Consider the following 24,240-nt stretch of genomic DNA (forward strand, 5'->3'; position numbering starts at 1 on the left):
TAAGTTGATTGGCTGCATAATCGGGCGCCAAGGCGCCAAAATCAATGAGATCCGTCAGATGTCTGGGGCGCAGATCAAAATTGCGAACCCAGTGGAAGGATCTACTGATAGGCAGGTTACCATCACTGGATCTGCTGCCAGCATTAGCCTGGCTCAATATCTAATCAATGTCAGGTAAGGGTTCCCTCCCTGCCTTTTTTGTCTTGTTGGTGGCAACACAAGTAATGTGTGTTTGGGGGAAAGCTACAATGTATTACTAAATGTGGGAGTGTTTGGGGGATGGGAGTGGGGATGGGTGGAGATGGCAATAAAGTTTAAGTCTAGCCCTACTTTAATCCATTTTTAGTGTAGCAGAGAAAGTAACCAGATTGTAATAAAATTGTATGGGGGAGGGGGACAGAAGGCTTGCATTTGACTTGCTGTTTTTAGGAGTGGAAAGAGTATGACTTCACTAGCAGAATAGTGCTCTGACTAGAGCACCCATAGTGACTTAAAACCAAATGTAGGTCTTTTGCTGTACGTATCATAGACCAATATTTCTTTCATTGATTGGGTTTAGTCTCCAAAACGCCCTAATTGATACAAGAAAAATGTGTGACAGCAAGGTAGTTTCTGGGAAGCAACCATTACCACTTACTCTGAAAACATCCATTTTTCTCAAATTGCAAATGTGTTCCATTGTTCACAGCTTGTGGGAAAGGGGAGGCTTAGGTTTGGGAATATTTCAGAAATGTCTAGTATGTTTTCTTTTCTCTCTCTCTTTTTTTTTTTTCCCCACCATCTCATACCTTAATGACTTCTGAGGTTTCATTTTTCTTTACCAAACCGAGCTGATGTTACCACACAAGATAGTTGTAGCAGGACCATTCCAGTGGGCATTCTACAAGGCATTTATATTTCTTGCTTTCTCAGCACAAGTGCTTAAGTCATGTTTTTAATTGCTTACTAACATTCTAAGCCAGTTAGCCATTGCCCAAGGGGCTTAGCCATCCTTTTTCTGTAGATTTTTGTCTAGTTGTCATTTACCTCTGTTAAAACTGTTCAGTCTTTGTTGCGCATAAAAGGTGTTAAGAGTTCAGGGGAAAGGAATTCATACAAATGAAGTTCATATTACATTTATAGTCACTGACTTTGTATTTATTCCATTGTCTTTTATCTCCTGGTTAAGAATTTATCAATTCCCCAGTGGTTTTGACTTTTGCCTGAAGCCTTTTAATGTCTTGAGGTACTTACTAGTATTTATGTAGAAAAAGACTTTTTTGTGTCTAGATCTGCTTTCTTCTGCTACCAAGCACATCAAATTCTTAACATTTTAGTGTGAAATGGTGGTAAACTTTCTGCATAGGCTGTTTGGAAAGGTTTGTTGTCTTGTTTCTAATGGGGGTATGGGGAGGAGTTAAGTGGCAAGAATCATGTTCTTGGAAGCTGGAGATGGCTTTCTTCTGCTTGGGTAGGCTTGCTCTGAATATTGTCAGGTAGTGCTTAAATGGAAGCGGTTTGTTTGACTCCTGTACCTGGGTCAGTGTCTACATTGGAAGGAACCAGAACTTCACCAGAGTTTCCTGATTCAGTCACTCTTTTCAGGATCATCCTTAGTTTATTGAATGGCTGGTTATTTAGAGTCATCCTATTTAATGAAACTGTCCAAACTGAATTTGTGTTACAACTTTTTAAAGCTTCATTTAACACCGAAGCAAAGACTGTACATGCACAAAGCTTACTCTTCACTTCCCCATCTTGGCCCAGTTTGAATACAAAAAGCAAACTAGTTTTACTACCAGGCAAGAAAGATTTCTCTGCTTTCAGTAATGGAGTCTGAATGTTTCTGCTCTTATTCTGTCAGTCTGAGTCCTTTCTTTATCCCCTGCTTTATGGATTGTAAGGGTCTCTGGACTTCGGTAAACAAAATGAAATCTTAAGAGGAGGGTCCCTGCCCTTAAAGAGTTAAACTTGTGGGGCAGGTTGTCCAGACAGTTCTCAGCAAATACTGCAGTTCTGCTTTAGAAACATGCAGGCATTTGGGAGCTGCCAGATCATTACTATTATTTAGAGTTTATTTTAAGAATAGAGGCGTATTTTTATATTTTTAAATGAGGTTTTCAGCAGTGCAGGAGTATGTTCCAATTCTGTAAGGTCTCTATTAGAAGTATGATCAGTCAAAAACAAAAGGCTTTTTTTCTCACCCCCTCCTCCTACCAGAAATGAAGCTTTCCTAGTTCTTATCTATACTTCTGTTCTCAGCATTTTTCTTTGAAAATGCTACATTCTTTAAAGTTTTGAAATTAGTGACCTACTTTGGTTTCTTGTCCTTTCCCATCGTGATATATTGGTTAGTTTGCTGTGGAGATGGAAGCAAACTTCAGTGCTAGGGGGAAAATTTTCTAATTCTGTATAATATTCCACAGCTTCACAAGTGATTGGTGGGTGAGAGACATTTGTTCTTTGTTTGGAGATTGGTACAAGTATTGTTTCATTTTCTACTTTGAAATCCTTTGACTCCTGAGTTGGATTCATGTGTCAGATCCACGGAAGTGTGCTCTGTGTGATTTCTTTTCTCAGTCTGTCAGCTTTTCCTTCACCATAGCAGTTTTAAATAGCATCGTGGAATGGAATTTGGCAAAGTATACATTTTTAGAGGGTGGGACACAGACTTAAAGAAAGGTAGCTTATTACAAGTTGGTATTAGGTCTTCCTAATGTGCAACCAGAGGCACTTAACTGGTAACAAGCAGTTTTTGTCCTGTACTTTTTCCCTTTTGTGGTCTTCCCTTCCACCCACCCTTTTTTTTTTGTTCCTTTTTTTCCTCTGTTACAGTTTAGAAAACGCTAAACCCTCCTCCCAGGCAGCCTCCGTCACGATCCCTGATCACCTCAGCATCAACCTCTCTCAACCCTCCACCCCTTCTTCTTCTTCTTCCTCCTCCACCACCACCCCCTCGCTCGCCACAGCGGGGACCTCCGACGCACCCTCCAGCCTCCCCAACCCTCTTCCGACCGCCCCTTGTGTCTCCAGTCTGCTTGGCATGAAACCCATCCCTCTCCTGGCTCTAAATGTTGTGTCTGCTGCTAAGGGTACCGGGGCTTCAGCTACCACCACCACCACCTCTGCCGTGCCATGTGTAACTAACAAACTGAAAGGCGAGAAACAGAGATTCTCCCCCTACTGATTGAATATCTTGAGGCACCCCCTCAAGTATTCCTTGGTTTATTTTGTTTTTCTTTGTTAACATTGGTGAGAACCAAACAATTGTGAGCTTGTGACCGTTTCCTTTTTACTATTTTGGGAATAACAGGGTGGGGGTGGGGGCAATGGTAACCTGGGGCTAGGTTTAGGCCATTTCATCGGAGTGCCTGTTTCAGAGTCTGACTTGTTGAATTCTTTATCTAGAGCCACAGTTCTTGCTCTTCTTTTTCATTCTGTTACTTTTTTGTAGCTTTATTCTGCATTGCAATATAACAATGTGTTAGGCTCTGTGTTAATGAATAAAAGCTTCTCCGTTAACTTTTTTTTTTTTAAATTATTTAATGGTTATCAGCAGGCCTTCTTGGCCAGATTTGTGTTTCTAGCTGTAATAAAGTTGCCACAGTAAGAACTTTAGTTGATTGTGTGCTGTGAAGGGTAAAGGGGTGGGGAGCTTGTGACCTGTGGCTACTCAATTTAGGGATTGTGTAAAACTGACTCGGGCTTGTTTGTATCCCTGGTTAATTTAGTTGTCGTCCTTTGTCATTCCCCACAAAAGGAGATGGGCCTGCAGCAGATTAAATCCTGAAGGTCTTCCATAATTGCCATTAAGATTCTTTAGTGAGAACAGTTTCTCTGACTTCTAAAATCCCTTACCTTGCCAATAGCAGGTAACAAGGGTGTCCATCCCAGGCTTGTTTCCTCTGGTTAGTGGTTACTTTGAGGATCTTTTACAGAACATACATATAAAGAAGTTACTTCTTTACCTAGAATGAGGAGGCAAGTTGGGAAAAGTCCAATAAAGTTTGCTGGCTTTTGTCTGCGTTCCTCTGAATGAGAATTAACCCCTCTTCCTCTGACACTGGGTAGATCTTGAACAAGCAACTGTAACATCATCCAGAATTTGACAGGATTCTCCAGTCCTCCTAAACCAACCCTGATTAAGTCCCTTTACACTTCCTTCTATTCCCTGCCCACCCTTCTGTCTCCCACCAGCCCTGTCATGAATTGAGAATTCTAAACTTGGAACCTTTAAGGTCAGCTATAACTCAGCAATCCATTCCCTTATCAGATTAAAAAAAAACAAAAGCCTTGGAGAATTTAAGTTCACAGATCACATGAGTGACTAGTTGGCAGTAACAACTTTACTTTCCCTCAAGTGTACTTTTAATCTCCCTGAAGCCTTATTTTCCTTATCCCAAGGACCACAGTTCTGTCTCCACAAAAGACCAGAAATGCTGTAGGTGTGATGGCAGAAGGCCTCTGATAGTCTTCAATTCAACCTGAACGTATATGGTTCTTCGCAAGGCATTAGAGAACTAGTGTAGAAATTCCTGCCATCCGCCGCCCCCCCCCCCCCCCAGCACGCACACACACATCCCATTTGGTTTACAGTGTTAAAAAACTAATTGCTTGTAAGTGTTGCAATGTATTATCTCATGCCATTGTGGTCCCTCAATCCTAGGTTGGCCCTATGAATTAGTAACTTGTCCCAAAGTCTGCATGAACGACTAGAGGAGCAAACCTGTCCAGGTAGTTTTTCTTGTTAGTTGCTGGCTGCTCCTTTATCATATGGTCCAGCTTTCCCTTCATAAGCTCTTTCTGTAGTTATGACTTAATTTTGCTGGTACCATCCCCCCCCCCCCCAAGAGACCTGGTTTTTATTTTATCTAGTTCTTGATTAGAAGGCCTCTTTACCTAATGAGTATTCCCTAAAGGAGGATTGTGGGGAAGGAAGCAGAGGTTTAAGGTGTCGACTGCCACCACCAAAGGTACTTGATGTTCAATTTTTAAAAACTTTTCGGCTCCCCCATGTGGTCCTTCTATCATAGTGTCCTTAGTGTGATTATGGTTGGGTTTTTCCCTTCTTGCCCCTTCTATACCTCCTGCCTCAATCAATGCTTAGGGTGTGTATAAATTCTGGATAGTTCTTTGAGTTCTTTTTGGTGCTAGAGTGTCATCACCTTCTTGCATGAACTTGATTTCTTTGGGTCCTAGATCTAAACTGTTTCCAGCAGCTCCTTTCCTAAAGCTTCACTCGTCACTAAACTCTTTTGTTCAGGGCTTACAGTTTATGTTGCCCTAGGTCCTCCTATTTTGATGTTGGCAAGAATCAGCCCCCTTAAAGAACTATTCCCCTTTATGCTGAGGTAGAAATACAATTTCAGATATAAAATTAAATACAGTTTGTAGTTGACCTATTTCCTGGATCTTGGGTGTCCTCGTCCCCCCTTCGGACCAGCCTTTGGCTTTACATTGTTGTGGAAGGGATGGAGATGACAAAATACCATTCATTTTCTTTTGACTAGATACCACAAATAGGTTATGACAGTTAAAGATTTTTATGAACTAAATTTAGGAATTGAAACTGTTACACATATAGTTCTGTTCAAAGTGGGAGCTAAGACTTGCTGACTGTGCAGTGAAGCAGACTAAATGCTTACTTTTCCATCAGAGCCCAAAATTGGGTTCCAGGACCTCAAATGATATTTTTGAGACAGAAGGCATCGTAGCTGGGTATGTTTGGATGGAGAGTTTAGCTTAAGGAAACAACAGGTTTTCGGAGCTTCTAGAATGAACTAGGGAGTTGTTGAAACATGTTGGCTTCTGCTTTAAGTCCTGAAAACTATGGGTTGGGTATAATTCTTGACCCATACTTAAACTATACTTGCTGTTCTTTTAACCTCTCCTAGCGTTTAGGATTTTCTTAATAGGAATAACCTTCACAGTGCTAAAAAAAAAAAAAAAAAAAAAAAAACCCCAGGACTGAAGCCTTTTTTGATGTTTCAACGTTAGCCTCATGAAGCTACTTTCAGATCAGTGTTTCCTAAGCTGCTTTCTATCAGTAGCTTGGGAGGAGCTAAAATAAGCTCAGTAAAGAAAGAAAAGTTGCTTCTGTGTATTGTGACCCTGTAAGAGGAGGTTTTAGTGTGTGGCATATTTTTGGAAAGCATTTAACATCTCCCACAAATATTCCAAAGAGCATCATTAGAACACCCACAGTTGGTAACAGAGTCTGTTTCCTTCTGTTCGGAGGTAATTTGGCTCAGGAAGCTTGGATTGCAGGGGTTACAGGATCCTGGTACCAAGCACCAATCCAACAAATCTTTAAACGTCTCCCTTGATACTGAAACACTATGTACTCCTTCACATCTCACCAACTAGGCTAACAGTTCTTGGAGGTGAGGTGCAGCTGGGCATTCAGAAAACTAATTTGAGTTGTTTATTTTTTGTGTTACAGGCTTTCCTCGGAGACGGGTGGCATGGGGAGCAGCTAGAACAATGCAGATTCATCCATAATCCCTTTCTGCTGTTCACCACCACCCATGATCCATCTGTGTAGTTTCTGAACAGTCAGCGATTCCAGGTTTTAAATAGTTTGTAAATTTTCAGTTTCTACACACTTTATCATCCACTCGTGATTTTTTAATTAAAGCGTTTTAATTCCTTTCTCTGTTCAGCTGTTAATGCTGAGATCCATATTTAGTTTTATAAGCTTCTCCCCTCCCCCCTTTTTTTGGCTCATGAATTTTTTTTTCTGTTTGTCATGGAAATGTAAGAGTGGAATATTAATACATTTCAGTTTAGTTCTGTAATGTCAGGAATTTTTCAAAAAAATTAAAAGATGGACTGGAGCTTTTTCTTTGTGAATAGAAACTGGATGCCACAGTGATTCATGTGGGTTTTATTCCTGTTGTCTTGCCGTTCTCTTTGCACCTCTTATGCCTCAAAGGACAAGGACCCTGCTTGGGTTTTGAATAGAAGGCTTTATTCCAGTTAAGATGTTTTCTTCTGTTTTACCACTCCATCTTTTTTTTTGTAGCCCTTGATCCAGTGTTCCCTTGAGCCTTCATTGCAAAATGACCTAATAGCTGTTGCAAGCTGGTTGTGTGCCCTTTGTCCGAAAGTTTGGGGGTTAAATTTTCCTAGGACTTGTCTGCAGAGAGTAGGCAAGCACTTCCACTGGATGGGCAGTGGGGTGGGGAAGGAAGGATGCACATGCATACTTCGGAAGCAGTTGGATGCATGTCTGACTGGGATTCAGGTTGCTGGGCATGTCTGTCCTGTCGGCCAAGCTAAAAGACCAGTTTTCCTGTTTTGAATAACTATTCATTTACAGTTCTCTTCATAAAAATGGGTGTTGTAACATTTTCTGTCCTTTTACTGAAGTCCTTTAGAAAGATGTACCTGTTCCCATTTTTGCAGATAATTTTAGAAGGTTGGAACTTTAAGTGATGTTCATTTAGTAAAAAAAAAAAACAAAAAAAAACCCCACATAAAAGGAGGGAATAATTTGTAACTTGTCCAGAGTCTCAGATAATGTATGGAGCCTAAGGCTCCTACTTGAGCATGTGTACTACCCCATACATTCATCAAAAAAACCCTCAACAGCTGGGCCTGCATGGAGTGGTTATATTTTAAGATTTTTCACAGGGATTACAATATGACAGTCCCCACCCCAATCAGGCACCAGGATAAAAGCAGGGACTTAAAACAACATCCCATTTCTTCAGCCTGAGCCATCACATGCTTTCACAATCTCCTAAACTCCCCCTAGGCCCTAAGCCAGGGCTTGGGCAGAGAAATGGAGGGACAAAGAAATTAGTTACATTGCCACCTGAGAAACCTCCGAGGGGAGGACCCAGCCTTAGCCTCCCTCCTCCCAAGTGCAAAATGTGTAAACAGAGTAAACGGGGGGGGGGGGGGGGGGGTGCAGTCTAAGTGGCTCCCTTTCCTCCTCCCCAGGGTCAGGGGGGAAAGAGTATAGAGGAACATAAGAGGCAAGTCTGGATTTTCTATTGCCTTACCGCTTGCTGAACATAATGGGGTGAAGCAGGAAGGGGCCAGTTTGCCCACACCCACAGCTCTAGGGTAGTGCTTGTCCTTCACTTCCACAGCTGCCAGTATCCCTAGAGTTTCAGGTGAATTGGGTCAGGGGTCAGACTCCCTTGAGCCTGACTTAAGGCTGGGACAGCCCCATCTTTCTCTGTTGATTATGTGGCGCTTATATATTATTTATATAAATATTTCTCTATGTACAGGAATAAGAGTGGCTTTCATGGAGGGAGGGAGGCTGGAGGCTGCAAGGTTTCACCACTGTTGGAGTTGTCCAGTTCAGTGCTGTCACAGTCTGAGTCCTCAGGAAGGCCCTGTGAAGAGTAGAAATGCAGTGAAGTGAGGCTCAGCATCTCTTGGCATTACAAAGAAAATAGATTCCTTCAAGATCCTTCACTGAGGTTTCTGTAACAGCCAGCAGTTCAGACTTCACTGCTTCAGATCTTTGCTCAGGCCATTACCAAGGCACCAGACTCCTGGTTTCAGGATTGCTCTTGGCTGCAATTTATACATACAAGCAACGTTACTAACCTACTAACCATACTATGTGCTCTATCCTAGGGCCTCTCAAATTCTACCATGTGGATGTTTGCTCTTTGATAGGGAGGGAACTGGGCTCAGCTGCTGAGTGACTTGGAGGCTAAATACCTAGCTTTCTGGCCTCTGCTCCTGTTTACCCAGTAGATTCCAAATGACTAAGCATCTGCCCCTTAATACCTAGCTGTTTCTGTGACTTACCTGCTCCCCTCTGGGTAGGTCCTGGTGTGGGATGGATGAAGAGCTGGGTTCGGGGCCAGGAACCACCTCTGAAGCAGGTGGGTCCAGTGGGATTTCTGAGCCCTGGGAACACATGTCATCAGACCGCTCATCCGGCCGCTCATCCGTGTTGGTACTGCCGACTTCAGGTGTGCCACTGGGGGAAGGCTCACTGGCTGTGCCCTCCTCCCCATCAGATGGATTCTCTGAGCTGAAGGTGGATAGTGACTGGCGCATGTTCAGACCCTGAGGCCACCTGTATGTTGGGGAGGCAGGGGCTACAGTCAGCATGCCTTGCAGCCCAAGAAGCAAGACCGTGTCACTGCCTCCTGTACTGTGTCACTCACCTCTGGTTCGATGTCAGCTCTACCTCACTGTCCACTTCTCCTTCCTCTTCCTCTGATGAGATGCCACGTTTCTACAGGAGAGATGAGGGGACTGTGGTCAAAAGACGAGGTCAGCAAGGACTCGAGGAGGGAATGTAGTCATAAGGGTTAAGTAGGGAATGGTTTAAGATGAAAACCTAATATGGGAAATGAGTTACGGACTGGGGGTCCCAGGGAGAACAAGGAAAGGGAAAGAGCTTAGGAACCACCCCATACTTTACCTGGCTTCGGGTGACAGCAGCCCTGTACAGCAGTGCAGCTGGGGTCAAGTGTTGGGACCCAGCCCGGCTTCCTCCCCGTCCCGCTGTCCCTTCCCTTCCAGTTCCCAGCAGCCCTACGTCACCAGGCCCTACTGGTGGAGGTGGCTCCCCTTTGGCTCCCCCAGGTGAATCTGGGCTGGTGGAGCCAGGTGCTGAGCCCTCACTCGGCGGAGTGTCTCCCCGGGCTGGAGGTGGTGAGCCAGGGTCCCCTGCTCCCCCCGTGGCCCCTCGGCCCCGGGCTCCCAGTGCTGCTGACAGCAGATCCGGGGACGATGACGACATCTTTCGTAGCAGGAGGTCATGGTGGAGCCCACGGAGGGCTGGAGGGCAGGCCTCCCAGGCTGAGGGTCCCCCTCCTAGCCCCCCTGGGCTTCCTGGTCCCCCAGGTTCATGGGGCGGCAAAGCTGCACGAAGCCCAGGCAGGTCTCCGCAGCTGCCCTTGGCGCTGGCCTTGCGGTGACGAGTCTTCCCACGGCGAGTCCGTCCTGGCGAGGGAGGGCCCTTAGGACACCCAGGAAGCCCCACCCCACTCAGGGCAGCATCAAGTTTAGGTAGCAAAGATTCAGTCTTGAGGATATCTGGCCTGGGGGAAGAGGGAAAAAGTACAAGTCTGAGATTCACAAATTGACCCACTGAAAGCCCTCCCTAACCTGGGTAGTATGAAGCACATCTCCCCACCTATAGATCAATCTTCCTGGCCTCCTTGACCTCTACCCATGCCTCCGGCATTCCCCTTACCATTCTTAAACCTTGGCACTTGTGAACTCTGGTCCCACCTTTTACTGTGGGGTGACAGTTTCTGTGGGACGTTCCTCTTCTTGATGAGCTTCTCCATCGTGTTCCCATGCAGGAGGCCTCGGGAAGGGTGTGACTTCAGCAGACCTGGGCACCTCCTCTCTAAAGCTTGTTCCCTCCTAAAGACCAGACACCTCAGTTGGGCATGTGGTCAGAAAGGGGGACCCAGGCTCAAGAGGTTCACTGCATCACACACTGCTCCACGAAGACTGGAGATCTGATGCACGGGGAGCACGTGGTTACCTGAGCAGCTCCCGCTCCTTGAGCTCCAGCTGCAGCATGAGTGCATTAAGTTCCATGTACAGGTTGTTGGCTCTCTCCAACTTCCTTTCATAGTGCTCCCTGATGTCCAAGGCGTGTCTGAAACAGGCAGAAGGGTCTCCCGGGTGACCTAGCGTCACCTGGTACCGTAATCTGTCCCAGTCTCTGGGAACTGGTCCACGGTCCCTGCTGTCCAGACAGAAGGTGTCCCCTTCCCAGACACAGGCACACACCTGAGCTCCTCCCGCCTCCGCATCACCAGCTCCTCTTCTAGGCGGTGCAGACAGGTCCCTTCTGACTTAATTTTTTCAAAGTGCAGCTTTACCTCTTCGCGCCACTCTGCCTAGGGGGTGGACAGACAATGAGGGGTGAGGGACCGACCTCACACCCGTAGGAAGCCTATACAGGTGCTGCCCTGCTACAGACCAGGAGCAAGAGGGGAGTAGGCGTAGGACTGGTCAAGATGGGGTCTCGGCCCTCTTAAAGAGCTAACCTGCCATCCAGTCGGCCCTTCCCCGCCTCCCCACAGGGCAGGAGTTGAGGTATTCCTTTTCCACCCATAGCACACCTGGGACTTAAAGTAAGTCTCCTGGGGTGTGGAGAGGACGTCGGCTGAGGCTATGTCCAGATGCAGCAGGATCTGACGGAATGATGGACGATTTCGTGGCTTGCTGTTCCTGGAGGGAATGGAGTTTGGAGGAGACAAAGGGATTATTTCAGGGAAGACCAGAAAGGAACTAGGGCATCCTTCTCCAAAGCACGTCCTGGAGAATCCTAGAATGTACTCTGTGACAAAAGTCCCGCCGTAAGGAAGCCTATCTAATCCTGTTTTCCAACTTGTTTGCCAAAACACCTTTTTCTGAGTTCATTCCATTAAAAGAAACCTACTGTGGGAAATGGTTAACCAAAGATTAGAGATCTTCAACCCTCCCTTCAGAGTCTAGGTCCCAAACGGGAGTCCAAGGCCCTCCTCCTTCCTGAGTTCTAGGGTGGCCAACTTGAGGCTCAAACCCCCATGCTGGGCAGCCGTGCCTGCCCTTCGCAGGCGCACCAGAGCAGCTCTGGATGGCAGACACTGGTGTCCCTGTTTTACAGACGAGGATGCCACTAGCTCAGTGTTGCATTGCGCGATCTACTGTACCCTCGCAGGTTCTGGATCGGTCCAGCAACACTCCGCTGGAAACTGCAGTCCCCTTGACCCGTGCCCTGAATCCAGGGGCCTTGGAAAGCCATATGAGGGAGATCTGTCCCTTTTTCTGTGTTCAGGATGCTGGGTCCTAGGTGCTGGCTAATCATCAGCAACAACCCTGTGTTCCCAGCTTTGCCAGGCCACCCTTACCAGCACTGGCGAAGCAGGATTTTGAAGCCGTCCGGGCAGCTGGAGGGCACAGGCAGATGGAGACTGTTGCTTCCTACGCCCCAGATGATGGCTGAGGAATCCACGTCTTTGTAGGGGATCTCTCCAGTCAGCAGTTCCCACAGCACCACACCAAAGGACCTGGGGATAGATAAGAGGGGACATCCCTTGAGAGGGGCTCCCTTGAGAGGCCCTGGCTGTCAGGCTCCTCTCCTTGCCTCAGGCCCCCGAAGCTCCCTCCTTCCCCAGGGCTGGCCACCTGCCAGTCGCAGTCCTCAACCTGGCCCTCACCAGATGTCGACCTTCTCAGACACAGGCTCATTGCGGATCACTTCAGGGGCCATCCAGGCTACTGTCCCTGCAAAGGACATCTTGGTGCTCTTGTCACTCAGCTCCTTGGAAGTGCCAAAATCGGAGATCTTCACCACATCGTCGTACGTGATTAGCATGCTGGTAAAGATCGTAGTCAGCTGGGGTCCAGGCCCCTCCGCACCTCATCTAGCTGCAGCAGCTAACTTCCTGTGTGAAGTCCCTTGGGACACCCAGAGGTAGGGGGCTTGCCACGGCCCTCCCGAGACAGGACTGTCATTTGAGAGGGGTTTTTGAGACGGCCACATGAGCTTAGGACAGGGTCTGGAAGCTGGGACACGGCTACGCTAAGAGGTGGGGTCACCTGCAGGAGACCACGCGCACCAGCTTCTCTGTGCGTGCTTGCTTACTCACTTGGGGGACTTGAGGTCTCTATGGATAATCTTGTGCAGGTGCAGGTAGTTCATGCCACCGGCGATGCCCATGGACCAGTCAACCAGCAATGAGGGGGTGACAGGGCGGCCGGCCCGCAGTACCTCGTACAGCTGGCCCTGGGCGCAGAACTCCATGAGGATGCAGTAGCAGGGAGCCTGGGTGCACACGCCCCTGGGGGCCAAACGGCGGTGTGAGGGCCTCAGCCAGCCCAGCACTCCCCTGATTCACACTTGGAGCCCCCGTTCCCACCCACCCTGTTCGGGCATCGTCTCTAGGAAAAGGTGGAGTTGATCCCTGCTGCCCAGGCAGGTCCCTGCCCACAGCAGAGTGGCCCCTGCCCTGGCCCTTACTTGAAGGTGATGATGTTGGGGTGCTTCAGCTTTCGGAGGTGCTTGATGTCAGTCTCCTTCAGGTCCCGTACCTTCTTCACAGCCACCTCCTCCCCGTGGAAGCGCCCCAGGAAGACAGCGCCCTGGGCCCCTGAGCCCACCCACTGCAGATCCAGGATTTCCTCAAAGGGGACCTCCCAAAGGTCTGTGAACAGGAGGCACAGTGCCACAAGGCTCAGAGAAAGCCACACTCGGCCTTGTGATGGGCAGGCGGGGGGAAAGCGCTGGGCCGGCCGAAGTGACTCAGGGCGGCCGAGGCTGAAAAGCAGCCAAAGCAGACCAAGAAGACTAGGTTTGGGGGGCCCGCTGTGGGAACAGACGGGCATCCTACGAGGCAGGGAAGTCGACGGCTGGTGGACGGATAAGGGGCCGTGGCTGGGCTCGGGGAAGCAAAGGGTCATCAGGTGATGAGGCGGCGAGGGCCCATAGATCTCGGTGAGACGGGCCCCCGCGAAGACGCGGCCTACCTTCCTGCTGCTGCTTGTGCTCGGTGGAGTAGGCTTTGCCAATCATGGTCCAGACGGGGCGCAGGCAGCCGAAGAGCCCTTCCAGGAAGCCACTGCCACTCTGGCACTGCAGCCGCACCTCATCTGCTCGAACTCTGGACGCCCGACTCTCAGGGGACCCAGTGGCTCCCCCTGGGCCCCCTGCATCCTGCTCGTGAAGCTGCAGGACACTATTAGCAAAAGGCTCAGGGGGTGGCTCTCCGCCTGGGGAGGGGCTGGGTCCGCCCCCACCCTGCCCGCTGAGCGGCACCACATCTCGAAGTACACACTGGGTAGGCGTCAGGTCCTTCTCGGGGGTGCAGTCGGAAGTGTCTGGGTCGAGCTTGCGCATGGACGCCTCACTTAGGGTGGACACGAAACCCCCAAAGGAAGGGGAGGGTGTGCGGGTCTCGTGGAGGCAGGCCATGGCCTCCGGGGCCCGGTGTGGTGGCCGGCGGTGGGCCCTATGGAAACAAAGGAAGGAGGGACGGTGGGCCCGAGGTGTGCCAGCTTGGAACGCTCACCCCAGAGGCAGGGAGGCCTGGGTAGGGGATCTGGGCTCACCACAGCCCTCCTGGAAACCACACTCAGCCTCCCTCGCCCTCGGGTACCCTCCACGTTTCACCTGGGACGCCTCTAAGGAACCCGATCCACAAGCTGGCTCTCAAGCATCTATTAGTAACATACCTGAGTATCATTTTCAAGCAGACACAGGTAACAGCCCCACTCAGGTACGTACATACTGGTAAGATAGGTCTGAAACTCAAGTACTCTGGTCACAGACTAATTCCCTTAGCCTTGTAAGATTACTGAAAGTCCCCTCCGGAGCTCATTTTTCTTCCACTTGAAGCTCCCATGCACACACACAGGTCACATAAAGGTCTCTCAGGCATGCATGTTTTGAGTCTCAACCTTAGACACACAGTAGGCACACACTTAGATCTCCCTCGCACTGAGGCACAGGCGGGTGACGCTCAGGCACTCTTCGATGACGTTCCTGGGCCTCCCACATACCGGTGCTGCACCCGGGGCTCCCGCTCGTGTACTTACACGTGAAACAGCCGAGGCCTCTCAGGGACACTAAACTCGGGTGAGAGTCATCCCAAGGCACACACAGGGCTCCCATCTGGGTCTCCCTCTCCAGGGCTCACGGGTACACACCCGGGCCTCGCCAGTAAGTGAAGCCCGCAACCAATCAGCTCTCCTGTCCCCGACGGGGGGGGGGGGCACACACACAGCTGGGGGCAAAGGCGGACCCAGAGCAGGTACAGAAGCGGTGTCAGAACGAGGTTGCCTACTGCTTCACCCCCCTTAGCACTGCCACCTGATCTGCTGCTCCCCCAGGGGGGTGGTTACAGAAGGCCCCGTCTCCTTTCCTCTTTCTCCATTCCCATCCCCAGCTGCCCAAACCAAGGACCAGCTTTCCAGACAGGGGAGATGTGTCCCAATTTGTAACCAGGTGCTATTTAAAAAGTAACCATTAAACCAAAAAAAAAAAAAACAAAACAAAAAAAACTGAATTCTAGCCTTTGCCACTTCCTGGCTGTGTGACCTCGGGCAAACTGGATCCCGGCCTCAATTTCTCCAACGGTACAAAGGGGTAAGCGAGCTCTCACTCAGGCACAGCAAATTCTTCAACCTATCCCAAACCTGCCCAGAGCTTGACAGCTGGAGCCCTGGTCTTGTCTCCCTCCACCTCCAGTGAGCTAACAAACCATGAGATGTGAGGATTCCTGAGGACAGGGATCCTCTAACTGTTCCTCAGAATAGGGTCCTCCCCGAACCCTTGCACCAGAGCCTCGGAATCACAACGGGCGAGGAGGGACAGGCATCCACACATAAAAAGGGGTCACTGGATGATGACACAGATAGACCTAGAGGTTTGGCACCTCGGATGGTCTCAGCTCTTGTAACAAGTTTCCAGGCCTCTCAAGGACTTTTTCATTGGGTGTGGGGTGGGCCTAGAACCCGCATATGTAACAAGCACCTCAGGTGGTTCCTACTTGAATCTGGCCATCTGTAAAGCTGACCCAGTGCCATTCTATTCTCTTGAGTCCTACATTACTGTCTTAGTTCAGGCCTCGTTAGCTGCGTCACTTAGCCCAGAACAACTGACTCGTAGTCTATACTTTCTTGGCTCCCCCTGCTTCATTTTCCACCAGCCCTTTCAAGGATCTTTCTAAAACACAGATTGGCCAGTACCCCCTCTTGTTTCAAACCCTTTAGTGACCCTCACTGCCCTTGGTCCAGCAGCCTAGCCTCATCTCCATGCTCTGGTCCCTCCCCAGCCTCCTCTCCCACTGCTGCTGGTACCCGGCCCATACAGAACTGTGCCTGATACCAGGATACCATCGGGCTTTTGTGCCAGGACATCTAATAATAACGGCTAACTCTTATGGAAGGCTTTCTATGTATGTTAGCCTCTGTCAGTAGGCGCATTAACTCATTTAATCCTCAAAATGAAACTCACCCCTAGTGACAGAGGTATTGGATAATCTGCCCAGGGTGCCTTAGCCAGGAAGAGGCTCAAGCTCCACCCCCAGGCCTTCTCTTCTCAAGCCCCATCTCTCCAAATCTCCATCCTCGAAGTCTTCTTCCTCCCTCTCCCTGCCACTCGGAGTTCATGTCCCTTCTGGGGCTGGCACAGCCCCCCCCCCCCCCCCCGTGCTTCCCCCGTCATGGGTCCTATTATCCTGGATGCACGGTGTGTTCGGGCGTGTCTGACTCCTCTGAGAGCCTGGACTCTAGCTTTCGCGCAAGGGATCCCAGGGCTTCGCCAGGCATCAGGTGCGCTGGCAGGACGGTCGTCTTCAAGACCGTCCCTACACCACGTACTCAGTAGCTCCCTGGCTCTTCGCCACCATCCAGGGAAGGAGCCGTTACCATTGGTCCCTTTATATTCTGCAGGAAACTGAGGCTCAGAAAGCTGAAGTCACAGACCCAGTCTCTCAATCCTCAACATATGCTACAAGCTATCGGCGCCTCGGAGGGGTTAGATGCACACTGCAATGCCAAAGACAAACACAAGCCAGGGATTTACTCTGCAGGACCCGAGGGCTTTCGCCTGTGCCCCCCAAGCGCTCCCGCCGGGCAGGTGCCCAGCGAGGAGGGCAGGAGGGATTGGGCCGCTAGCAGGTCCCGCGGGAAGCCCCAACGAGGGCCCTTCGAGGCGGGGACGAAGGGGTTACGGCCCCGGCGCCCCCTCCCCCTTCCCGACCTCCTTCCCGGCCATCACGTGGCGCGGGGCGCGTGGCTGGGACCAGGCGGGGGCCGGCGGCGGAAGGAGGGGGTCCGGGCGGGGAAGGGGAGGGGACACAGCGGGTTGGGGGAAGCGCTGGGCGCTGCGGCGTAACCATGACGACTGGGCCCGAGGCGGCGTGTGAAGTCACCAGGACAAGATTAGCCCAGAGTCACGTGAACGGCGACGGCGGGGGCGGGGCTGCGCTTGGGCCCCGCCCCTGACCCGGGCAGGCCCATGTGCCGATTACCGGGAGGGCTGCGGGGACGGACCCCGGTGCCCTCCGCCGGCCGCTTACGTGCTCCCCTCCTTCGCATACCTCCCTTGACCCGTCATGCAGACAAATCTTCAGCCGGGGCACCGAGAGGAGGGAGAGCCGACTTGGGTTGGCATCGGGGGTGCAGTGCCACAGAGAAAGCAGGAGATGGGGAGATAGGGAGACGGACACAGAAAGGGCCACAGGCACACCCAGGGAGGGAGGGACGAGCTGAGAGATTCACAGAGACTGAAACAGAGCGAAGCGCAGGCAGAATCAAATCTGGGAAGGATGGACTGAACAACTGGATGTGAAAAGCAGAGAGGACGCTGAGGAAAAGTAGCTGAGAAAGAACTGGAAAACGCGGAGACCATCTGCGCCGTTCCCAGTTCTTTCCTATTTAGAAGCTGAGCCTTGACTAGGCACAACACCTAGGTTTTAAAAGGAAGTTTTCAGCCCTCGCAGGGTGTTTGGCCACTAGGATGACAGTGCTCAGACACTTGCCGCCAAGCCTCCCTCCAGGTCACCAGGCTTCCCCAGAGGCCCCTCCGGTATCCAGGACTAGCAACTGGGGAGACGGAGAGAGAAGCCATTTCACCTGTTTGTCTTTAGGGTGGTGGGAGTACCCGAAGGACGAGATGGGACCCAGGGAGAAGGAGGGAGTCTAGCCAGGCTCCTGAGGCCAGCCCCCATCCTGTTCTTTGACTAATGTGGCCCATCCAGACTGACCTGAGGGAGTAAGGGGAAGCGCAGCCCTCAGGGAGCTGCAGTCAACTGGAGATTCCTCTCCCAACACACCCCCTCACGGTTTCCTTTATCTCCAACCTGCCAGCTGTGTCCCACTGTCCCCCCCCAGCTAGGCCTTGGCGCCAGGGCTTTGGGGGCAGATCGCGGGCTTGGAGCCCCTGGCCTAGACATTCAGTCACCCTGGGGGAGGGGAGCTGTCTCCCTAGCCATCAATTATGCAGAGCATGGGGGGAGGGCAGGGATGTGACAGGAGGGGGTGGATATCTCTGTCATTTTGTCAACCGTATTTACCAAGTGCTTACTGTGCAGAACTCCAGATTGGGTGAGGGGACAGAGTGGTCCCTAAACTATACATCCGCCAGGGGAAGAGGCTCTCCGGACACCCTGGGAGGTCCTAATTCAGTTTCAGCTACCAGATCCTCTGCTTTGCTGGTGATTCCCAGAGTGCCCCCTCAGGAGCCTGTGGTGGGGATGGGGGCAGGGAGGTCCCCCCGTTTATTCTTCCTCCTGGAGTCTCCCGTCTGAGGTGCTGGAGGCTTGTGGCCAGGGAACCCTTTGAGTTCTTTCCTGTAATGTCCTGTTCTAACAGCAGAATCTCAAGGCCAAGCTGCATGTCTGGCAGTCTTGGGGGCTTGGTGGAGAGGCAAGGCCATCTGTCTAAATTGCGGGCTTTCACACTGAGCACTCACCCCTGTCCTGAACCTGGTTGTGCACTCAAGAATAAAAGGAAGACTCCCTGGCTCTCTCCAGTGGGGGTGGGAAGGCAGGTCTTCGCAGGGAAAGGAGGCCCAAGATGTTGGGACGCTAGTTCCACCTCTGCGGGCTTTGGAGCTCCTGACAGGGTAAGGGACTGCGACCTCTCCTGACCTTGCCTCCTGGCCACTGGCAGCAGCTGTTTTTCTAAATTTTGAATACAAAGTTCTTCACACAGGGAAAGAACTACAGCTTTCTCAATACCTGCATGAGGGGGAAATGTCTCCCCCTGAGAACCTGGGGTACACTGGGGATCACCTCTAAATCCAGCTGTTCCCCCCCCCCCGCCTGGGGCCATATACAGGTCAAGCCCTGAGACCCCCAAGCTGCCACCACCTCTTCTTCCAGCAGGCTGGGCAGTGACAGGGCTGGGGGAGGTGGCAGGGCCGTTTAGGAAAAAGGAGCCAACTTTGGACTTGGAGAGATCAGAGCCAGAACCTCAGTTTTGCCACCAGTTAAAGACCATAATCCCTCCAAGACTCCCAACCCTATCTTATGGGGTGGGGGGATGGGTTAAGATGATGTGGGGAATGCCTTGAACACAGTGCCTGGCTCCTGGCTTTGTCTTCCTGGTTGGCTGGCCACCAGGTCTCTCTTTGTGGATTCTGGAGAGGCCATCTCTTCTGTCTGACCAGAAAAAGGGAGACTTGGTCTCTGACCTTCTACTTCCCCAGGACAAATCTTGACTTCAGGCTCCAGGGAAAGCAGGTCACAATGGCAGTGGTGTGCTAGAGTCCCCAGCCACTGCCCCTCCAGATCCTCAGTCCTTCCTCTGCAAAGCCTACCTTTCCACTCCCCTCTCGGCTAAGGGAGGAGGCCTGCACTCCATACTCAACCCCTGGCCAATGTGGCCCAGGATCACCCCTCAGCCCTACCCTTTGAGGTCAGAAGCGAAGGGGAGGGAGGGATAGGAGCAAGTTATGAAGGGCCACAGGGTCCCTTCTACTCAGGCCCTCAGGTGGACCTGGAAGAAGTTCAGCACATTCAAACAAATAGCTCCTGAGTGGGGGTGTACATTTAAAAAGATGTGGAAGACAAAAAATAATAAAGAAATAAAGAAAGATTGATCGATTGATCGATCTGGAAGGACAGATACCAAAGTGTAACAGTTTCTAAGTAGGGGGGATTGTGGGTGTTTTTATTTTTCTCTTGTGACATCGATTTTTTCTAATATTTCAGTAATAACTTTGAATTATTTCTAAAATAATAACAAATTGGGGTACCTGGGTGGCTCAGTCGGTTAAGCGTTCGACTCTGGATCTCGGCTTGGGTGGTGATCTCACGGTTGGGGAGTTTGAGCCCCATATTGGGCTCTGGGCTGATAGCATGGAGCCTGCTTGGGAGTCTGTCTCTCCCTTTCTCTGCCCCTCCCCTGCTCATTTGTTCTCTCTCAAAACAAATAAATAAACTTAAAAAAATAAAAAATCGATTTTGAATTGAAGATGAGGAAATAAAAATTCAGAGTGCTCATCCATTCCTGTCATCTAACTTGGGACAGTGTGCTATCCAGGGAGGGTGGGTGGCCTCAGAATCAGAGAGGCTTGGTTGAGGTCCTGTCTCTGCTCCGGACCAGGTGGGCAACCTGGAGTAAGAGACTTCTGAACAAACCTGTTTCTTCTCTCTGAAAGGGCACAGTGGTACCACAGTATATAACGTGGTGGCTAAGAAGACAGGCCTGGGGCAGCAGGCCCGGGTTCAAGACCTAAGCTCTTGCCACTAACTGCTTTTCAGACTTTGAACAGATGACTTTTTTTGCTTTTAATAAATGTTTTTTTCATTTTTGAGAGAGAAAGTGCGAGCAGGGGAAGGGCAGGGAGAGGAGGGGACAGACAATCCCAAGCAGGCTTCGTGCTGCCAGTGCAGATCCTGACGTAGGGCTCGAACCCACGAACCCTGAGATCATGACCTGAGCTGAAGTCGGACGTTCAACCACTGAGCCACCCAGGGGCCCCCAGTTTCCTCATCCCTAAAATAGAGATGATGATAACACTACCCAACTCTTAGTCTTGTTTTTGACGCTAGGAAGAGAATACAAATAAAGTTCCTAGCCCAGTACCTCGCACACAGGAAGCTCCCATAAACATTAGCCATGCGGAAAGTGCCTAATAAGCAGTAGCAGATTTTTTAAATGTGATTCCCTTCTTCCCCTTTTCCTCGTCTGCAGCAGAGAGGGTACAGGTGGAAAGAGAGGTAGGCAAACACGAGGGAAAAAAGGAGAGCAAAGAAAGACGGGACCAAAGACCAATGGCTTTCTATCCTGGATGATCCTGAGTGCCTCTACGATAGTGTCCCTGCCTCCTCACGTCACCTTTCCCCCAACACACAGATGACCCTGGTACTTCTGGGAGCACATGAAGCAGACGGACCAGTGTCTGGGACCAGCCCCTCCTGAAGCCCTCGTGGGGCCTGCTGGCCCATTTCCACAGTATCCTCCTTCTGCCCAGGGAGGGGCTCCTGGAGGGGTTGACTCCCTAGTCCCTTCCTCTTTCTGGGCCCAGGCAAGAGAGAGGTAGGGCCACACGTGAGAAGCCACTGGGTGAGTCTGGGGTGGTGGGTACTAGGACTTAGGGTCCTCTTCCTGGCAAAGCCAGATGACCACATTATTACTTCCAGGGGAAGGACTGGGAAACAGCACCTGGTTTTGAGAGGGTTTCTGTCACCCTCAGCTGTAAGGACACACAGGACGTCCAAGCCAGTCCTCACTAAACTTCTTGCCTCCTCTGCCCATAACGGGGTTTGATCCGGGGATGGGTATTTAGTTGTGTTTTCATGGGTGCTGGAGTTAGGGTATCACGCTGTTGGTCTCCCCAGCATCACTTCAGTGCCCACTGTGAGAACGGATGAGTGGTAGGCTTGAGAGGGCAAGTGATTTCGGCCAGCCTGAAGCGTGAGATGGGAGAGAGCAGGCCCTGAATGAAGCTCTGGGGAACTTTGCTGTCTGGACAGGAAGGCCAGGGAGCGCTTGAGCCCTTTCCTTCCTGAATCCCTTGTGCTCGCCTTCCCTTGGTATGACCCTCAAGTTGAAAATCAGAGCTCCCAGAGCCATGGAGTCGAACCCACGAGTTGGAAGGGAATGTTATTTGGAGGGAGGCACTGCTGTGGCCAAGAGGACTCTGGGTGAGGCACAGACCTCAAGCACACTGCCTCTTGGTTGAGGGCCACCCACCCACTCTCCTCCCAAGAGGGAGCAGGTGCAGAGTTAAAGTCGCTAAAGGCGGGACTCCTCCCTCTATGCTCAGGGGCACCCCACCGATTTCCGTCCATTAGCTATAGAGCCTCTGACCCCTTCTCTTGCCGCTCCTCAGCCAACACCATGGTTATCAGGAGTCACAACTGTGTGGAACAGATTCTTGCTTATTTTTAAGCCCAGGAGTTTGAGAAATGTTTGGGGGGAAAGGGAGGAGGTTCCTGAAAGGCCTGGGCTGGGGAAGTGGGTTAGGGGAGACACAGGAGGTGAGAAAGAGGGAGAAAGCCACAAATGAATGGGGGAGGGGAGGAAGCAACAGCTGGATGGAGAAGGTGAATGCCACAGCTGGAGGCGATTAGGGGCATCAGAGGGAAGGGAAGGGGAGGAGGACCATCACCTGGGCATCCAGGCACAGGTGCTCTCAGCCTATAACCCTCAGGTGCAGTGGGCCGAGTGTGGGAGTGGGGGTGGTGGGGAGGTGGACGGTGGGTGCATCAGGCCCCCGTCCTTCCTTTCCTTCCTTGAGGGGACCCAAAGTCTTCCTCCTCCTTCCCTCTTCCCCTTCTGGAGGATGAGTGGGAGGAGAGGAGGACGTTCTCTTGTCCGCTGTCCTTTAAGTCTGTCCCCCAATCATCTCCCCCACCCCCACCCCATACGGTCCTTTCCAGCTCTAGAGGCCCTTCGTCTCCAAGCTGGGCCGCGGCGTCCCTCCGCTCCGTTCCCCTCCTTCCCATCACCACAGACGTCGGGTCCAGGTCCCCAGTTCCTCCGCCCCACAGCCTCAGCATCCCCGCGCCACCCTCCCCCACCCCGCCACATCTGCATCCCGACCCTCCCTCTGCACCCGGATCCCAGGACAGGGACCCATCCCTGCCCTCTACCCCCCCCCCCCCCAACTCGGCCAGGCTCTCACCTCGGGGGCTCCGCGGCCGCAGCACAAAAGGCGGCGCTGCTGCAGCTCGGCTCCGGATGCTGCTCCCGCCTCCTCCTCCTTCTCCTCCTCCTTCTCTCCTCCCCCCGCTGCCCTCGACCGGACCCGGGGCGCTGCCACAGGCGATGCTTGTGCGGTGTCCGGGTGCACGGGTGTCAGCCCCAGCTTTCTCCCCCCACCCCCCGACCCCTAGCCCCGTCCCCACTCTGCTCGAACTCCCGCTCCTTCCAAGGCCCCCGCCCCTGGCCCCCCGGGACGGACACGCCCTGAGCGGGGGATGCTGCGCTGGAGCCGCCGGCCTCTTAAAGGAGCCTGCTGCTGCCATCCGGCGCACTCCAGGCTCTTCCCTGGCCCTTCTGGGCCCCTCACCTCCCTGCAGGCGGTGTCTGGTGGCAGTCGCACCTCGGGCCTTACGCTGATTCCGTAGGAGCCCTCTATGACCAGCCTTATAAACTCCCTCCTACACGCTTAGACAGCAGCCCCTCAACATGGGACCCCCCACCCACACCCGCTCAGAGCTCTAGCATTGCTTCCCTTGTCATACCGCTATTGCCAGCTTTCCTTCCCCTAATTGTCACCACTCCAGTTCTACCCAATTGGAATCCACTCAGCTCAGTGCCCCGTCCCCCTTCGGTGTTGCTCATTATCATTCCGACATTCCTCTGGACCTCCACTACCTGACCCGTTCTCCGAACACTCATTAGACTCAGACATTTTCGTGATCTCTCTCCAAGGTCACAAGATTTCCCCTACATCTTTTGACTCCGTGGTCGTGAGACTTTGGGGAGGAGAGACTGGAGCTCTGGAACTCAAAAATACGTGTTATGCTCTGCACCTAGATTAGTGGATTCGTTTTAAAAGACCAGAATCCTCTCTTGCTGTCTCTTCAGCTGAGAGACCCAAGACCCACAGCAGAAGGAATGCTGTGTCCTTCTAATCCTGTTGTCCCAACCATAGCCTGATTCTCAGCACCCAGAGGGGGTCTCCTGGCCAGCTACAACAAGGTTGACTAGGGACATTCTAAACAGGCTTTAGAAAAGAACTGAAACCAGACAGGCTGCGGGCCAGAATTAAGGGAAAGGGGGGTGAAGGAAAAGGAAGCAGATGCTGTGAGACGAAGGCTCGAGGGCCAGGAGCTTAGGCCGCGCGCTGAGGGGGAACCGCCTGAGATGGACTCGGCCTGCTCCACCGCTTGAGGGGCAAAGAACAGTTTCCTCCCCGCGTCCAGGTAAGGAAGGCCCATCCTCCGAGCCTGCAAAGAGCTAGGATCCGACAGCCGCCTCGCCACTGGACCAATCACAACCTCTCTTCAGAAAAGAGGCGGGGCCAAGGGGAACTGACTCTTTCCTTGTCCCCGCCCTTCTAGGTAACGTAACCAATCGCAATCTGCTGGAGCAAGTCAGCGCAATCGGAAATAACCAATTATACCGCGAAGCTTTCCGTGCACGCCTGACCCTGCCCCTCCAGCTGCGACAAATATGGCGCGCGAGCTTCTGGGTTTTGTAGTTTCCTCGGGATTCAAAGGACCGGGTGCTCGAGTTACCCCTCACCACCCCGCCTCTAGCCTCTTCCACTCTACTAGTACGCATGCCCGCCCCGGGGAGGGGAGACGCGGAAAAAAGGCGGAACGCTACTAAAACACACACACACGCATAACCACCCTCAGTTCGGGAAGCGAT

The 24,240-nt window shown here is 51.7% G+C and overlaps 2 protein-coding genes across 26 annotated transcripts in view; one reads left to right on the forward strand and one right to left on the reverse strand.

Moving 5' to 3' along the window:
* Positions 1-6,815, forward strand: part of PCBP2 (poly(rC) binding protein 2) — a 21,417-nt gene extending 14,602 nt beyond the window's left edge. For 15 of the 25 annotated variants that reach the window (XM_027036292.2, XM_027036299.2, XM_027036301.2 and 12 more), the window contains 2 exons: positions 5-174; positions 2,815-4,269. In XM_027036292.2, coding sequence (XP_026892093.1) covers positions 5-174; positions 2,815-3,166 — 522 coding nt within the window. In that variant the 3' untranslated portion in view covers positions 3,167-4,269. Of the gene's footprint in view, positions 1-4; positions 175-2,814; positions 4,270-6,421 lie in introns of those variants that run through there. The other 10 variants (XM_027036306.2, XM_027036307.2, XM_027036310.2 and 7 more) reach the window with 1 other exon arrangement.
* Positions 6,479-24,206, reverse strand: MAP3K12 (mitogen-activated protein kinase kinase kinase 12). The gene is made up of 14 exons (XM_027036277.2): positions 22,544-24,206; positions 13,432-13,913; positions 12,926-13,109; positions 12,555-12,746; positions 12,123-12,281; positions 11,814-11,972; positions 11,043-11,151; positions 10,708-10,817; positions 10,457-10,573; positions 10,195-10,332; positions 9,380-10,001; positions 9,120-9,190; positions 8,755-9,028; positions 6,479-8,330 (listed from the first exon to the last, which is right to left on the reverse strand). Exons 2-14 carry the CDS (start codon positions 13,874-13,876, stop codon positions 8,238-8,240), a joined length of 2,673 nt encoding a protein of 890 aa, XP_026892078.1. The 5' UTR covers positions 13,877-13,913; positions 22,544-24,206; the 3' UTR covers positions 6,479-8,237.
* Positions 24,207-24,240: the final 34 nt, after the last annotated feature.

This window comes from Acinonyx jubatus, chromosome B4, assembly GCF_027475565.1.
Source record: "Acinonyx jubatus isolate Ajub_Pintada_27869175 chromosome B4, VMU_Ajub_asm_v1.0, whole genome shotgun sequence".
Taxonomy (NCBI): domain Eukaryota; kingdom Metazoa; phylum Chordata; class Mammalia; order Carnivora; family Felidae; genus Acinonyx; species Acinonyx jubatus.

Excerpts from the sequence above, each read along its gene's own strand:
- MAP3K12 (XM_027036277.2), bottom strand. The coding sequence starts at position 13,876 with ATGGCCTGCCTCCACGAGACCCGCACACCCTCCCCTTCCTTTGGGGGT. Across the intron at positions 9,191-9,379 it reads CTGCTGTCACCCGAAGCCAG|AAACGTGGCATCTCATCAGA; the intron begins GTAAAGTATGGG and ends TCTCTCCTGTAG. Across the intron at positions 8,331-8,754 it reads ACCTACCCAGAGGGGAGCAG|GGCCTTCCTGAGGACTCAGA; the intron begins GTAAGTCACAGA and ends TACTCTTCACAG.